The sequence below is a fragment of the Manis javanica genome, chromosome 16 (assembly GCF_040802235.1).
Source record: "Manis javanica isolate MJ-LG chromosome 16, MJ_LKY, whole genome shotgun sequence".
NCBI classification, from domain to species: Eukaryota; Metazoa; Chordata; class Mammalia; order Pholidota; family Manidae; genus Manis; species Manis javanica.
In genome coordinates this window covers 62848003-62866719 of record NC_133171.1, presented here as the reverse complement: position 1 = coordinate 62866719, position 18717 = coordinate 62848003, and the positions used below count along the sequence as shown (strand labels likewise).

Sequence of the window (18717 nt, the reverse complement as noted above, 5' to 3'; positions counted from 1 at the left end):
CATATGCAGCCAGGTAATTTTTTAATGTGGCCACTGTCCTGTGTATTCAGGCTGTTTAGCAACATCCCTCTGTTAAAAGCCAGTAGCATCCCAGCCATCCATTTGATGGTACAACCAAAAATGTCGCCAGTTGAGAACCACTGGTCTAAACTCACATACAAAAGCCTATTCTCAAACAGTTTTGCAATGGTAACCTAAACATGGTATTGAGGGTTTCTTATTTTCTTTCTTCCTTCACCAGCAAATAACTCTGGCCAAACAAATGGAGAGCTTCATATTTCAACTTTTCATCCATACTTTCCTGAAGCTGCATTTTTTGGTCTTCATCTTAGGTATTGGCAGTTACTGATGTACTATGGGAACAGGTTTGTGCACAACATGGTAAGAAGAAACACACAACTTTGAAAATAGCTTCAATTTTTCTGTAGATGACTGCATAAATAATCCACACAATAATTTGACAATCATTTATTAAACACCTACTGTGTGCGCAGGACTGTACTAGGCACTAAGGGGTGTAGATACAAATGTAAAAGTTACTATACCTGCCCTCAAGGAGCTTACAATTTAATTTCGAAAATAAATACAAATATGAAACTACAATACAGAGTGCTATAAAATGATTACATAGCAACATATTAGTAAGTGCATGGACCACAGTTTAAAGGATAAGTGCTGGACAGCATAGAATAAGGGAGGTCTCAGTGTGAGGTGATATCAGTCATGGATAGCTCACTCAGAAGACACAAAAGAAGTTAGGTTTTGAAGGGAGTGATGAACATGAGGAGGGGCCAAAGAGAAATCTTAGCAAAAAGAAAAGCATGAGAAAGGCACAGAGGCAAGGGCTTGTAAGACAACACTGGAAGGCCGCAGGAAGTGTGAACATGATGAATCAAGATGAATATGCTAGAGAATGAGTCTGAGGCAGATCAAGCATGGAGGGCATGATAATGGAGAACTTGGAACACCAATGCTCTGACAACAATTATCTGCTTGGTATTCTTGAGTTAAAGTTAGACATCAGGAAAATGAACTTCTGAGGGGGATCACCTCGGAAACATACAAGATGGGGATCTTGACAGCCAGGAAACTAATTGGAAAGAATTATATTTGGGCCTCAGATGACATGGATCTGCACAGAGAGCTATGAGGCTATAGTAAAATGTAAAAGATCCAGCCTCAAGGAAAAAACTGACTTTGAACAACTTAGCAAGATTCTGGACATGTACAGTGGAGAATAGAAAAGAATAAAAGGTAAGGCCAAGATTAGTTTAATAAATACAAAGGGTTTTTGTATTTATATATGGTTTTGTATTTATATATGAACCCTAATTCAACGTAAAGAAGTTAAGCATTGATGGCCATTTAAAAAGAAAATGGGGATGCGGGGACAAGAGTAATGAATTCTGTTTTCAAATACCAAGTTATGTGTGTACTGGTAGAAAAGTCCACAAGTAAAGAGATGACCCAAAAGGTGAAAAATCTTAAGTTACTGAAATATAGATAGTAAGTATAAATAATCAAAATATACAAGTAGGAGTGAATACAGAAAAAGTAGTGAATACAATTAAGACATATGTATTATTCTCAGTGAAGAGGAGGAGAAAAAGGACTAATAAAGAAAAACTAGAAATTGGAGGAAAATGACCAAAAAAGGAATCCCACAAGCTGAAAGAAGAAAATTCCTGAGATTCAGGGGAAATTCAACAGTGTGAAATATAGATCAAGTACAAGAACTAAGAAAAGGCATTAATATTTAGTTTAGCCACAGGATATTTCAGTGGATTGGTGAGGACAGAGCCACTAAGGAGAAGTTTCAAGAATAGATCAATAAGGAACTGAGGTTGAACAATGGATGACATGTTTGAAAAACCATGAATGATAGATGAAAAATAAAATGGTAGCTGGAAAGGAAAGTGAAGTTGAAAGTTTTCTACATTTTATGCTGTAGATTAACTTAATATTGTTATCCTAACTGTCCATCCACCTGGCCTTGCATTAATATTTCATTTCTTTCCACAATTCTACTTTCCCTGAAGCAGTTTAGATAGAAATGTATTTGAATCTGTAAGTTATTGCTTCATCCTCCCAGTTTCTCTTTTAAACACATTTTAATGCACAATAATTTAGTTTCCTAGAACTACAAAGCATCAACAGTATCAAACATTTAAAGATATGAACCAAAATGACATTTTCAACCAATTTCCCAGTAATCATAATGGATTTGTACTCTACTGTACACTCTCTTCCCCAGTACCTCTTATGACTGGGGATACATAATTTTTAAACAGCTGGCCAGGGTTAGGGTGTTCATTAGAGATATTGTAGCACAGTGGTCAGGAGCATAGGCTTCTGAACAGGTTAGAATCTCTACTCTACCACTTACCAGCTATGTGACCTTGGTTAACTCATTCAGCTCTCTGAGACTCAGTTTCCTCATCTATAAAATGGGAGACAATTTTATAAAAATAATACCTATCATAAGCTTATAAATACTTAACATAGGGTTTGGCATGCAGTATGTGCTCAACTGTCAGCTATTATCATTCATAGCCTCAGAACCAAGAGTAAAGCTACCTGCTCTGTATGGGAATCAACCAACACATTCTAGCACTGCCCCCTTGGCTCAATGGAGAAAATCTTTGAAACCTAAGATGCCTCTCCTAGGACTATGTTGGATGGTAGCAGTTATGGAAGAACACTTTATCATGCCAAGCCCTAAAATGAGAAGCTGAGGATGGGAGAAGAAAGTATTGGTAAACAGTTCATTCCATATTAAGAGCATAAAAATAGAATCTGTAGAATAAAGGAACCTAGTGCATGTAATCCACAGTTAAGAGTTCAAAATAAGGTCCTATAGATTGACCTACAATACTATAATGCTAACAGAACTAGAAACCAAAAATGGATTTCTGCTTATGCTCCCAAAGAAACAATAGCCTTTTTCTGATATGTTATACTACCTGGCTGTTTCTATATATAGAGTAAGATACGATGACAGTTTTTCAAAGTTACAATCTTTTCTCACATTCATACCAGTGTAACACTGATCTTTCTGGTCGTATTTTCTTTTATCTGAATTTCTACCAGATGCTTAGTAATTCTAATATTTAAGTAATCTCGTTACACATTATTCTGAGTAGAGATGTTAGCTGGTCTATCTAGTCATTTCAATATATTGCTCTACTAAAAGCTTTCACTAAAAGCCATATGGGAGAAACGTGTGTGTGTGTGTGTGTGTGTGTGTGTGTGTGTGTGTACACATGGCAGAAACGTGTGTGTGTGTGTGTGTACACATGGCACACATCTAATTTCCCTCTGACAGTGTACCCATCCTATGTAATATCTGCACACAGGTAGCACTGGCTTCAGGAACAATTAATATCTTATAGAGGGTAAGGCACAGAGATGACCAGATTTGTTTCTGGTTTCTTGAAATTTCAAGCATAAGGGAATTAAGAATAATAATCTATATGGAAAAAAAGAAAAGAAAGAAAAAAGAACAAAGGAAGGGAGGGTAAGAAGATAAAGGATAATGGAAAGCACTGGTTTGAAAAAGTTAACCAAGGAAACCAAGATGACAAATGACAATGGCTCAATGACACAGGTGTAGATAACCTTGATGTTGTTAGTAGTCAAGGTGGGCCCTGGAGGGGTAAAGAAGGGATATTAGAGGGAAGGAATTTATAATCTAAAAGGTGGACCTCTATAATGTAAGATTTTATGATTGATTTTTAAAAACATCAATCATAAAACATGACTCATAAATGTTACCCCTGTACAGGATAGTCAGTGTGAAGTTGTGTTCATCAGAACATATATTACATTCTGAATAGGATTAATGGAAAACCGATTTTGAAAGCCGATTTTGGAAATAACCATGTTACTCAATCCCAAATCTGGTGAATAAATGAGTAATCAAATGGCCAAAAATGAGATGTGATTCCAGATTAATAGTTTTCTTGTATGGTTTATTAAATGGGGATTTTGAATTGTTCCAAATATTTGAAGGAATGGTAGTACTATTGGAATAACAGCAGTACCTGAATAACTAGAATTGCCCAAAGGACAACCATGTTTAGATGCTTAAGTTCTGGTGTGTTACTTGAAACCAGCCTCAATACTTTATACAATATTCCTTGGTATACTGAAAGCCTCAAAAATGAAATACAGTACCTGGTGATAATGAGTTTTATATTGTCTTTGTTGGATTACAGATGTACTCCATAGTTCACCAGAATTCAGAAGAATGTAGAATTGTGAGGTGAAGAATTTAACAGATTACCACTGTGGATATATAAAACTAATGGCAAGAAACAGATGGCAAACTGAGTGAGGTGCTGAAGCCATCCAAGGAGGTGGACTGAGGGTAGTAACAAGAGTGACAGACATCTAGTCAGGAAGTTTGTGCACACTGATGGGAACCTGAGAGAGCAGTACTGAAATGGGCGAAAGGGATGTGTACGCATTCTCTGCAAGGGTTTTTATGACTTCTTCAAGCACCTCGGTCTCCTCTCTCCCATGTGATGTCCTAACTGGGACAGTGTAAATATCTATTTGTACCACAGCCTAGAATGGGAAGATGGAAAGAAGAGACAGAAGTCACCCCAAGATACAACCACCCAAGCTCAAGAGCAGCCAGGCTGAGTCTCCACTCACCTCTTTCTCTGCATCATTCCCACAACCAGCACTAATGTGTCCACTTCCTTTGCTGACAGGTACTGGGATGGGGGTGGTGAAGGAAACGTATGGATGCTCAATGACTCAGTGGAGTCAGTGAAGGTGATATATGAAGAAAAATGCTGGTGCGCTGTTAAAAATATAGCATTCAGAGTTTGCATGGGAATATGGATTTCTGCTATCAGGAACATTAGAATAAAATACAAATACACACTTAAGCATAAATACATTAAGTGTCTGTAAAAATTTCCCTAGAACTAGCATCTTAGAAAGCTATATACAAATATGTCTCACACAGAGGCTGCTTAGAACTCTAAAGCAGCTTCTTAGATCAGATTAGGTGGATAAGTGCACCTTCAGGAGAATAAATGGGAGAAGGGGATCACAGGAGATGGGAAGCAGAGAAACTAGGAGTAGCCTCTCTTAAACCTACAGCTACCCACCCAAAGACAAAGTTAAGTGCCTTGAGGAACAACAAGCAACTTGCTCTAAAGCTATTTTAGGTTTCTAAAGGATACATTAGACCCTTGGGGAGCTCCACTCCATCAGATACCTCCCAAGACAGTCAAGCTACTCAACCTACAGCAAGGCACTGCGCCCAAACTACTGAAGAGCTACTCTCTCTGCCACCACTATTAATTCTGACCCCAAGTAAGGCTGCAATGACGACAAACTTTCCACCTTTTTATTACACTGAAAGACCTCTCACTGGAATGTGGTTTCTCTAATGCTGAATAATGCCCAAACTATGACAAGTTTTTACCTAAACTCCCACAGATTCAGACTTTTCTCCACTGTGAATTCTCTGATGTCGAATGAGACTCGACCTCTGAATAAAAGCTTTCCCACACTCATTACATTGATAGGGTTTTTCCCCTGTATGAATTCTCAGATGCTGAATGAGGCCAGTGTTCCCATTGAAAGCTTTCCCACATTCTTTACATTTATAGGGTCTTTCTCCAGTGTGGATTCTCTGATGTTCAATAAGGCCTGATTTCTGACTGAAGGCCCTCCCACACTCATTGCATTTGTAGGGTTTTTCCCCAGTATGGCTTCTCTGATGGCCAATAAGATGTGAGCTCCGCCTGAAGGTTTTCCCACACTCATCACACTCATAGGGCTTCTCCCCAGTGTGGATTCTCTGGTGTCCAATGAGGTGTGAGCTATGACTGAAAGCTTTCCCACATTCATTACATTCATAAGGTCTCTCCCCACTGTGGATTCTCTGGTGCAGAATAAGGCCTGCACTCTGACTGAAAGCCTTCCCACACTGATTGCACTGATACGGCTTCTCCCCAGTATGGATTCTCTGGTGCAGGATCAGGCCTGTGTTTTGACTGAAGGCTTTACCACACTCCTTACAGTGATAGCGTTTTACTTTGTTGTGGATATCCTGATGGGAAAGAAGGGCTGACCTGTAACTGAAGGCTTTACCACATACATTACACTGATAGGGTTTCTCCCCAGTGTGGATTCTCCAATGGCGAACAAGGCCTGAACTCTGAGCAAAGCTCTTCCCACATTCATCACATTTATGTCGTCTCTCTTGGGTGGGATTTCCCAGCTGCCTCTCTAATCTGCCCATGTCTCGGGTTTCTCCATGCTCAAGACCCCCGATAACATCCCCGTTGCATTTGGCAGCTGTCTCTCCATGTGGTTGGATTCCAGAAGATATTACCTGTTTTGAAGCTAACTCCCTGTTCTCATTCCTGGTCTCACCACCTGAAATAAAAATGTAAACATCAAGCCAATGTCACTTCCTATTCTCTATGTTAGCAGAAAGTAACTGAAGATAGGGAAAAGGAAAACACACATCTAACAGTTACAAGTGAATGCAAAGCTTCCATATGTCTCCAAAATGCTTTTACAAGATGGGGAGATAAGAGCAAGGGCAAAGAGATGTACCATAGGCCATCTGGATAAGAGCCATGAAAAAAAAGGGTTGTTGGAAGGAAGACTAAAGTAGGGAAGGGACCAACTGAGAAGTGGAAATTGGAAGTGGAAAGGATGTTGCTACTACTGAAAAATCTAGTGAATGGGACAGAAATGGAAAAAAGCCCGTTATTAAGAAGGAGCACAAATAGTCTAAGTGACAGAAATCCATGTAACTACCTTATAGGAACTGGGAGCAAAGGAAATGAGTGAACTCAGCAATAAAAGATTTCAATTTCAAACTGGCAAACAGCAATACTCAGTTACAAACTGTCAAGTAAGTCCTGGATTGGAGAATAGAAGTTTCATTTTAGACTTTGAGAAGTCTCAACACTGTATCTTTCCACTGGATCCTGAGTTTAAACTCAACTGTGTCTTTCAGAAAGCTCACAGCTACCATACGCACATAACAAATAAAAAAATCTTAAATAATAATAGCAAGAGCTCTCCTTACCCAGGGAGAACAAGTTTCTGTAGTTCTCTGGCCTGTTATCTCTACTCAGATCCTTCTGTGATGGATCAAGAAGCCACTCCTCTTGAATTAGGGACACAGCCATGTCTTCAATTTTCTCCAAACTCTGAAACAAAACAAGATCCCCATTTGGGACTGGGACTGTTCCACAGCTCAAACCTTGAGTGTCAGAGGTTCCAACCAGCATTAAGAGGTGGGAATGTACTGTTTAAAGGGATCTGAATAGCCAGGAAAAAGGGGAAAATGAACCAGATTTACTGGGGGTAAATCAAGGATGGATCTGTCCCTGTGCAAAAAAGGTTGGGGCAAGTTCTTGATGGGTATTGCTACAGATAATGCAGACATGCGGCAGATGCCACAAACACTGCCAAGTAGAGCTCTGGGGTTTCAGTGAAAAGGAGTACAACTCACCTGGAACCCTGCTGTAAGAAGTGTAGCTGTCATCTCCTGGTCTCCAGGACTTTCTTTCTGGGAAGGGGCAGGACTCTGAGAAGTAGATATGGCTGAGAGAGAAGAGAGGAACTATGAGTAAGACACAGCCATATACTACAGTTGTGGGAGCCAACATTCAACCATTCCAAAATAATTTCTATTTCAGTAGATACACATGCCAGAGATTTTGCATATAAAATGCTCCTTTCTGGGCTCTGGGTCCATAACTATGGCTACCCACAAAACATCTGCACTTTGGTGTCCCACTCAGCCTGAAGTTTCATATAAAAAATATAGTGTACTGGTTTTTTTAATAGGAATTGCTTCACTATTTTCTCCCTTGTGTTTGTGCATAGTATTTCTTTAGGTCCTGATCTCTTGGCAAACTGAATATGAGAACCAATCTACCTCTATTACCTTTCTGAAATATCTACAATGACTGCCAGTATGTGCTTCCTATAGATATCAGAGAGTACAATCCCAAAATCAACACAGATTACTGTGTCCTGGATAATAAACTCTAGAACTTTAGACAAAAATTATATTAACTGAAGATGTTTCTACACTTCTTTTTTAGAAATACCAAAAATCCATTTATATACAACTACTATAAATGACATAAATGAAAAAATAAGAAATGCAGGACAAGTAGCAAATGAACATCACTTCTGGGATGTTCCTGCCAAATATATACAACTTGAGTCTAAATATGAGGCAATGTCACACAAACCCAAACTTCAGCAAGCAGGAACAAGTACATCTTGTTCTCCAAGAAAAGTTAGTTCTCAAAAAATTATGGGGAAGTGTCAAATGGACACAGGATCCAGACCGAAGGGCCTTCTCTGGCCAAATCTGAGACAATTTACACATTGAAATAAAGATAGTAATATAATATTTCTGGAATAAAATGAGAATTTATGAGTCCATACTAATAAAAAATAAAATGGCTAGAAGGGAATACTCTCCATTATAAAAACAAATGTAGAAGGAATGACAGAAAATTATCATTTTTTAATGTCATTTTCACTGATTGAGACAAGAAGCATCAATGAATACTAAAACTAGTGCTTTAGCAACAAAAGTTTGATGAGGACCAGGATATCTACAGATTAAAGAGTCTCTACCCACAAATTAATTGTTAATTATAAAGCAAAAAAACTTTACAATGATTAATTTAGCCAACAATTAATCTAACCTACAAAGGTAACTTTAACCAAGTTATGAAAGAGAACATCACCAGCCACAGGAAAAATTCCTGTTGTATCCTTGAGAAGGACACAACATCACTTCTAGGATGCTTCCACCAAATACAACTTGAATCTAAACATAAGGAAACATCAAACACAAATTGCAGCCATTCTACTGACCTGTACTCTTCAAAAATGTCAAAATCATGAAAGGCAAAGAAAGGCTGAAGAACTGTTCCAATTTAGGACCCTAAAGATATATGACAACTAATTGCAAAGTATAATCCTGAATTGGACTCTGGAAGAACATTACTGGCACAAGTGGCAAAATATGAATAGGAACTATGGACCAGATTAGTATCAGTGTCACATTTCCTAACTACGATAAATTTACTGTGGTTACCTAAGAAAATTGCCCTTGTTTGAGGAAATACATACTGAAATACAAATAAAGTGGCAAATTCACACCTAGATCGACATTGGATAACAAATATGTGAATACATAAAAATCCTCAAATTCTCTAATTTGTTCACTGGGACTGACAGTCTGTATTTGAAGCCTCAATAAACATTTAAACCTAGATCTTAGGACACTTTTGTAAACAGTGATTCTAGCTCCTGGACTAGATAGGTGTCTCCAATTTACTTTCTTTTATTTCCACTTCCCCAATGCTCATCACTGAAATACGGCCCCTCACCTCTCTCTGGTGGCCCCTGGGGGACTGGAGATTTGTGCTGGGTTGTCACAGGTTGGAGCTGAGTATTCGGAGGCTCTGGTGTGGATTCTGAATGTACCACCTCCTCCCAGATTACCCTATGTCCATGTGCATGAGTTGGGACCTGGAAACAATAGGACAGCTGCATTACAAGGAATTCTTCATTATAAGAAATGAAGTGAGCAATGGTTAAGAGGACCAAGAGCACATCTACAGGGATACATGCTTGGAAAGGAAGCAACAGACCCTCATTTACTTCCTAGGGGCAGTAAAGAATTCAAGTTCATGTTGATTAGCACAGAAAGGCATAATTTCTGCTCAGTACTGAAGGAAAATATTCCTGGTGATGCCCTCCCAGCTGCACCTAAAACCAGTATTTTGCACTCCCAAGGTATGGGGAAAACAATGAAGGAAATTTAAAGCAGTGCAGTTCACTGGAAAAGACTTATTATAAGGAATCAAGAAACCTGAGTTTCAGTCTCAGATCTACCTCTATTTGGGGGTCCCTGAAAAAGTAACTTAAGCTCTCTATGCATCAATTTCTCAACTGCCAGAAAGAGCAATATGTTTGTAGGGATGTTATGAAGATAAATAGCATTATAATCTTTACAAAAATAATAATTCTGCAAATACAAGCCATAATACACGATATTTTCATCCCCTTAAAACAGAAACTGATGCCCAGTATTTAGTCTCCCATTGTGGTGCCAATGTCCCTCCACCCAGCTTGCAGAACTCCCAGTCACAGCAGGCACACCTCCTCCTACTTACTGGCTGTCCTAGTATATCAATCTGCCTTTCCAAATCCTCCAATAGGGTCACCAACTTCTCTCCATTCTCTAGCTGATGTTCCTTAACCAGAGACTGGAGCTCCTCAGGCAGGATGGTCAGGAACTGCTCCAGCACCAGCAGCTCCAGGATCTGCTCCTTAGTATTCAAATCTGGCCTCAGCCACTGATGGCAAAGTGCCCGGAGTTGGATCAGAGCTTCTCGGGGTCCCAATGTCTCCTGGTAGCATAACTTCCTGAAGCGCAAGCGAAAAAGCTCTTGGCCAGGAGGGTTATTTTCATGCAGACTGGATTCTTGGTCCCAACCATGATCTTCTTCTACCTTGACGATTACAAGGTCCTCTTCGGGAGCCTGGTTTGGTGGGGATGGGACTAAAGACTTTCTTGATTCTGCAGCCATTTAGGGCTGGAAAAGCTCAGGAGGCTTGTTTCCACTACCTTCTTTTTATTCTTTACAGATTTCCAAGGGCCTCTTTTCTAAGGGTACTTTTCAGGGAAGAGAAAATGACAAATAGTGTGAAGGCAAGTGAAAGGTCACCATAATTTACTAAAACATCTTAACAAGCTCCATACTGTGACATGGACTTAATGGCTCTGTCATTTAAGTGATTCCCTCTACTGCTCCAGAAGTAACTCCTTACTTCCTTAGCCTTCTGCCATTGTCAAACCCTGGAGAATAACCCCTTCCTTCTGCTTTCTCTCCTTGGAGACATGGAACATGGCTCAACAAACTCAAGAAACCATGTTAAGACCGGGTCTAACTGAAAGTCTGCTTTAACCTCAGCTAGCCCTCATTGCTGCTGATATAACTCTGTTCAGTTTGCTACACATGCTGTACTGTCTATACACTTCCAGTCTCAAACTGTCCCTCACACTCAACAGATAAAAATAATGAAAATAATTTCCATATAGTCTGGCTCAAGGTATTGCCAAGTTCATTATCCTATCTGTGCTCCCCACTTTCCCTTCTGACTCAAGGCTAACTTCTGTAATGAACCTCATTCAAACTCTGGAACTAGAACTCTCTGTGCAGCACTGATCCTGTATCTATAAGGAACTGGGATGCCCTGTCAACAACAGCAACCCAAAAATCTACTCCCATGCACTAATGACCTTCCAAATGATTTTATAAAATCATACACTATTAGGGATTAAAGATGGCTGCATGAGAGGAGAGACAGAGGCTTCCTCCTAAAACTGGATACAATTAGAAAATTTAATTGGTGCAACTAATCCTGAGAGAGCAACAGGAAAGAGGACGGCATCAGACTGCACACACCTGGAGAAAAGAGCAGACCTCACCGAATGGGGTAACATACCAGAGCTGTGGCTCCGCAGGACCTGGGCCCCTCCCCCACCCCAGCTCACCGGTGGGAGGAAGACAAACAGAGCAGGGAGGGAGTGGAAGGCTTGGGACTGCTGAATACCTAGCTCTGGAGATCTGCTCTGGGAGCACAAACCTACATTTCATGGTGCTTTAATGAGACTCGCATAACTACTGGGTTGGAAAGTTAATACAGGCAGAGTTCCTGGGGAGACTGGGATTCTGGCTGCTTGTGGGATCACATACAAAGGAAGGCCCATCAGACTAACATCCGACTTCTCAGCAGAAACCTTACAGGCCAGAAGGGAGTGCCATGATGTATTAAATGCCATGAAGCAGAAGGGCCTGGAACCAAGATTACTTTATCCAGCAAGATTATCATTTAAATTTGAAGGAGGGATTAAACAACTTCCAGATATCTAATTACAACCCTTAAATAGAATTCGTGCCTCATATCGAATTTACCAAGTATCATAACTCCTCCAAGTGGTAAAGATACCTCAAGACAAATGCTGGGCATAGAAGCCACAGGGCATAAATCTGCAAAGAAGTAAAAAGCTAACCTTTTCATACAATGTGGCTTCTCTCTCACTTACCAACTTTACATTTCCCTGTATGGCCCCAGAAGATGACTGGTTAGCCAGAGACAGGTAAGATTCCTCAAGGGAGGAACAACCTAAGACAGGCACAGTTGCAGGGGGGCCATCAGGTGAGAAATTGGGGATCAACAGAGGTGAGGCTTAGAACCTCACCCCCCCTGTTTTGAGAGAAATCTTCTGCATCCGTGGATGTTTTATTGCCCTTGTCTAGCTTGGATTAACACATAGTCTACAGGCACACACCTGATCATTTACATTTGCTCTCTTACAACACTAAACTAAGTTTTCTACCTTTATCTTACATCTACCTACCACTTCAGCATTTTATTAAAAATAATAATAATAATAATAATAATAAAGGGAGAAATGTGGGATCCACATATAAATCAAGTATAAAAATCAAACAAATATTCATATTTGACCTGATTGTTTATAGTTCATAATGCATGATCAAAACCGAAAGTTTCTGTGATGACTGCCCTTGTACTGTTCACCATGTAACAACTTATTCACTATGTAAGAACTTGTTCACCATGTAAGAATTTGTTCATTATGCTTCAGAAGATTGGAGACTGATGAGAATTAGGCTTGGGGTGGATTAATGATTGTGCATTGAGCATTGACTCCCCTATACAGAATTCTATTGTTGTTAACAACCATTTGATCAATAAATATGAGAGATGCCCTCTCTGAATGAATGAATGAATGAATGAATAAATAAATAAACAAAACAACTTCCAGATAAGCAAAAGCTGAGAGAGTTTACCTCCCACAAACCATCTCTGCAGTCTATTTTGGAGGGACTGCTATAGATGGAAGTGTTCCTGGGGTTGGATAGCTGTCACCAGAGGTAGTAAAATCACGGTAGGGACGGTGGAGCAGCTGATTGTGAAGCAAATGCAAAATTAAATTGACTATCCCCAAAGTCAATCAAGGGATAGACAAAAAAGTACAGAATTTGATACCTAATATATAAAGAATGAAAGAGGAAGAAAAAAGAGGAGAAATAGAAAGTTGGCAAGGATGTGGAGAAAGGGAAACCCTCCTACACTGCTGGTGGGAATGTAAATTAGTTCAACCATTGCGGAAAGCAGTATGGAGGTTTCTCAAAAAACTAAAAATGGAAGTACCATTTGACCCAGGAATTCCACTCCTAGGAATTTACCCTAAGAATGCAGCAGCCTAGTTTGAGAAAGACATATGCACCCATACGTTTATCGCAGCACTATTCACAATAGCCAAGAAATGGAAGCAACCTAAGTGTCCATCAGTAGATGGATGGATAAAGATGTGGTACATATACACAATGGAATATTATTCAGCCATAAGAAGTAAACAAATCCTACCATTTGCAATAACATGGATGGAGCTAGAGGGTATTATGCTCAGTGAAATAAGCCAGGTGGAGATAGACAAGTATCAAATGATTTCACTCATCTGTGGAGTATAAGAACAAAGAAACACTGAAGGAGCAAAACAGGAGCAGACTCACAGACTCCAAGAAGGGACTAGTGGTTACCAAAGGGTGTGGAGGGCAGGTCAGGACGGAGAGAGATGGGGATTGAGGGTATTATGATTAGTACACATGGTGTGGGGGGGTGGGGTCACAGGGAAAACAGTGTAGCACAGAGAAGGCAAACAGTGGATCTGTGGCATCTTACTATACTGATGGACAGTGACTGCATTGGGATATAGGGTGGGGAACTTGATAGTCTGGGTAAATGTAGTAACCACATTGTTTTTTCATGTGAAACCTTCATAAGAGTGTATATCAATAATACCTTCAAAAAAAGTTTAAAAAAAAAAGGAACTAAGGAGCAAGAGATAAGGTGATTAACATTAGAGGCTTTAATTCATGGGTGATGACTTGATGGAGAAATGGGAGGATTTTCTGGAATTGTGAGATTTGAAGAAAGAGTGAATCTGGACAAGAGGTTAAAATTTTGTGGAGGATTTGAGATAAGGGGTAATTAATTGCTTTGAACAGAGAAGATTAACACCCACCTTTTAAAATGATTTATTTTAAAAATCAATTAAAATTTAATGAATTAATGAATTTTCTTAAAGAGCTACTTATGATTAAGAAACTTAAAAATTCATTACCATAGACATGAATTCTAAGCTTAATTGTTTAGAATGTGATGCTGCACAGCCATGGCTTTATCATGTTTTCTTATGAATTTCCTTAAAGCCAAATTCATCTTTACTGAACAACGAGCTATCTTCCATCTTAAAATCAATATTCATCATTGCCAGCTATAAAATATTTCAATGGTAAGTGTGCACCGTTCAAGAAATTTACATTATAGATATACTAAAATATTTGATCGATATATTATCATGCTATTAACTGATATTAAATAAAGTATTGACAGTGAAACTGGAAGTCATCTAATTACCAGGTATGTTCGTATTTTATATAGCAAATCAGCCAAGAAGTCTTGTCCATTCCCCATGTTATTCTTTTTAGTAGCTAATTTTCCATTTTTCAGTCTTGTCTCTCTCCAGTTTTTGATAATTACAATCTAACTAACCAAAGACAAAAAGTCCACTATGCATCTTCCTCTCAAACAGCTGTACATATACACATATGTGTTAAGCTGATAAGCACCTTGGTGATATATAAAGACTGCTTCTATTCTGTTTAAGAACAGCTCATCACATTTATTGAATTAATAAGTATAAATAATTTGTAAAGATTCTTCCCAAGTCAAATGCTATAATCCTGTGAATTACTGAAAGCACAACTCAGATTTTGACAGCATTATTTTTTCAGTAAACAGAGAAGGAATGTTTTCTTTCTTTAGAGTAATTAAATCTGAGATGTTTGGGAAATGAAAATAAAACAAAGCAAGATAGATGTTTTCCAGGCTTTAATTTAAAGGTCAAGAAAAAGTGGGTGAAGCAAATACTGTGCTTTATAGTTATCTCAAACTGCACTAAGTTGGCTTTAGCTTTAACATCTACCATTCTCACACTTAACCACACCAAATATTAAAAATATGTATGTATTTGCTAAAACTGATTATTGCATAAATATACCTAACTGAAATGAACTAATCAAAGAGATACGAATTGTTTTTAGAGATAATATTGGCAGCCTTAGTGTTGTCTAACAAAAACTACTCATGAGTGACCCGAGTTTTGGAAAGGGAGCCCCTCCTGAACAGTTTCTGGGCTTTATAGTCAGTTAGCTTTATAAACGAAGTATTATGAAAAAGGCTGAATTCTGTATTACTACGAAGTTGTCAAAATTATTTCTTTTGTACAATCATCCAGTCAACACACTACCTTTTTCTAAATACACTACGGAGAACAGAATAATAGCAAAATAGGTTTCCATGTTTAATTGGGGTTTTTTTAGGAAGGACAATTTTATTGTAACAGAATGCAAAATTATAAGTAAAAACAATTCAGCCCATAGAAATAGTTGGATAAAAGGTAACGTGGAGACAGGTTCCTACTTTAAGACAAATCGACCGCAAGTATCCCACAAAACAATCAGCGATGATGAAAGAGAACCCCCATAAAAGGCTCCCACACAAAAAGCCTGGGGACGCGGACTATGCCTGCACTGGCAACTAAAGCGGTCCCGGGCTGCCCGTCCCCACCTCGAGGCGCCAATCGAGATCCAGGATCCCTCCCCAGGGCCCTCAGGCCTGTCTCAGCAGCGGCCGGCTCTGGCCACAAAGCCCTCCCCTTTCTCCCTCCCGGAGCCCGAACCGTACTCACCGTGAGTTCCAGAGGCTGTCCGGGTGGGGAATGGAAACTGGGAGACTGCAATGATTGAGCGGACCTGGGTAAAGTCGGGGGGAAAAAGTACCGAAGGCCGCAATAGTACCAGGCCCCTCTGGCCCTTAACTTCCAAACCTGCGAAGGAACAAGACCGGCCAACACGCATTTTGCCTCCAAGCCACTTCCGGAAGCTCTCTAGGAATTTTGGAGGTCTGAAACCTCTGTGGTCGACCGACTGAGGGGACCGGGTACCAAGCTGCTCACAGTCAGTCGCCACGAGGTGTCTCCGGTTTCTGTCGCATCTGCGCGTATAAGGGCTGCGCAGCCCCAGAGCACAGAGAACGTCCTGGGAAACAACGGACCCTAGTCTCACTTCCGCCGTAGGCACCGGACCGCTCCGCGCGCTCGCTGGCTAGGGTAACTGTCCCTGAGGTCTGATCGCGGGCGTGCCGAGGCCGGGCTGGCAGCTGGCAGAAGCTGCGGAGCGGTAGAGGAGGATGTGCTTAAAGGATCCTTGAGAGGCCACTTACCTGGACCCGGGTTTGGCCAGATTGTATACCCCGCTACTTAATTGCTGTCTCTTCCTATATATCCAGTCCTCCCACACGGACCGCAAATTTATTGAGGAAGTCTTAATTCCTAACTACTGTTATCAATTCATAACAATTCACAACTTGTTCCCCTGTGGCACTTAGTAAGAGCACACCTTATACTATTAAAGTGTTCAAAAAATAATTGCGATTGACTAAATTCTATTTGAATCTTTGCATATATTCCATCTTTTCCTATCTTAATGAATTGCAATCTCACAAACCTGCCTTGCAGCATAAGGTATTAAATGCTAAATCTGTGACATAAGCTTCGGTAGTAGGCCTTAGTTTTAACACCACAAAGTTTGGGAAATATGGGTTCAAATCTATGTTCATTCTTTACACACCTGCTGTATTAAAGTTTTAACTTTTCAGACTAAAGATTTTGGTTTGGGGGTGAAGGTTGTGGAAATGACTTCTATTTCTACTGTTGTTCTGGTCCCCCATTTTTATTCTTCACGTCAGCACCTTTCCTTACCATATATTCTGAGTTTTCAGGTGCCCCTCCAATCTTCACCTTAATTTCCCCTCTTTATGTTCCCGCTGATAGCCACCACCAGCATTTCTATTTAGACCCAAATCCAAACTGGAAAATATTTTATCCACACACTAGAAACAAATCCTACTAATTTTTATTTGTTTTTAAGTGTTTGTCATCAAATCACCACAACAAAACAAACACGAAGAAGTTACAGTGCTTCTAGATGCTTTCTAAACACTTATTTTGCTGTTCATTTCACAGCTCTTGCCTTCTGACTGGGAAAATAACTGACAACTAGGGCTCTGCTCTGTTTCCTTTTTTATATTAAAAAATAATTCTTTTAAACCAAAGTTGTAGATGTACATAATTTAGAAGTACAATGGTTTCATGACCTAAGAAAAGATTTCTCAAAAAGCACTAATGGTAACAGATAAAATTGCTAAATTTGACTTCATAAAGATTAAAATCTTTGGCTCAACAAAAAGCATCATTAAGCACGTGGAAAGAGAAGCTACAGACTGGAAAATATTTGCAATACATATTTCTTACAACTGGTATCCAGAATATATAGAGAACCCTCACAACTCAGTTATCACTAGACAACCTGACATAAGAAGGCCAAAAATTTGAAAAAACAAACTTTACAAAAGAAGATATGTAACTACCCAAGAACAAAACCACCGGGCCAGATGGATTTACCGCAAAATTTTATCGGACATATAGAGAAGACGTAATACCCATCCTCCTTAAAGATTTCCAAAAAATAGAAGAGGGAATACTTCCAAACTCATTCTATGAAGCCAGAATCACTGTAATATCAAAACCAGGCAAAGACCCCACCAAAAAAGAAAATTACAAATGAACATTCCTGATGAAACATAGATGCAAAAATACTCAACAAAATATTAGCAAACTGAATTCAAAAATACATCAAGAGGATCATACATTATGATCAAATGGGATTCATATCAGGGATGCAAGGATGGTACAACATTTGAAAATCCATCAACATCATCCACCACATCAACAAAAAGGACAAAAATTATATGATCATCTCCATAGATACTGAATAAGCATTCGACAAAATTCAGCATCCATTCATGATAAAAACTCTCAATAAACCCACAGCCAACATCGTACTGAACAGCAAGAAGTTGAAAGCTTTTCCTCTAAGATCGGGAACAAGACAGGGATGCCCACTCTCCCCACTGTAATTCAACATAGTACTGGAGGTCCTAGCCATGGCAATTAGACAAAACAAATAAATACAAGGAATCCAGATTAGTAAAGAAGAAGTCAAACCGTCACTATTTGCAGATGACATGATATTGTACATAAAAAACCCTAAAGACCCACTCCAAAACTACTAGGACTAATATCTGAATTAAGCAAAGTTGCAGGATACAAAATTAATACACAGAAATCTGTAGCTTTCCTATACACTAACAATGAACTAACACAAAGAAAAATCAGGAAAAGAATTTCATTCACAATTGCATCAAAAAGAATACAATACCTAGGAATAAACCGAACCAAGGAAGTGAAAGACCTATACCCTGAAAACTACAAAACACTCTTAAGAGAAAGTAAAGAGGACACTAACAAATGGAAACTCATCCCATGCTCTTGGCTAGGAAGAATTAATATGGTCAGAACGGTCATCCTGCCCAAAGCAATCTACAGACTCAATGCAATCCCTATCAAATTACCAACAGCATTCTTCAATGAACTGGAACAAATAGTTCTAAAATTCATATGGAACCAGCAAAGACCCCAAATAG

At 39.3% G+C, this 18717-nt stretch overlaps 1 protein-coding gene across 2 annotated transcripts; it reads right to left on the bottom strand.

Moving 5' to 3' along the window:
• Positions 1 to 453: 453 nt before the first annotated feature.
• Positions 454 to 16272, bottom strand: ZKSCAN8 (zinc finger with KRAB and SCAN domains 8). 2 transcript variants are annotated; one of them, XM_017670698.3, is made up of 6 exons: positions 15863 to 16003; positions 10191 to 10693; positions 9402 to 9543; positions 7496 to 7587; positions 7067 to 7190; positions 454 to 6402 (listed from the first exon to the last, which is right to left on the bottom strand). In XM_017670698.3, exons 2-6 carry the CDS (start codon positions 10605 to 10607, stop codon positions 5444 to 5446), a joined length of 1734 nt encoding a protein of 577 aa, XP_017526187.3. In that variant the 5' UTR covers positions 10608 to 10693; positions 15863 to 16003; the 3' UTR covers positions 454 to 5443. The 2 variants fall into 2 exon arrangements, with proteins under 2 accessions (XP_017526187.3, XP_073080369.1); XM_073224268.1 differs by lacking the exons at positions 9402 to 9543; positions 10191 to 10693 and having other exon boundaries at positions 15863 to 16272.
• Between the last annotated feature and the right edge of the window lie 2445 nt (positions 16273 to 18717).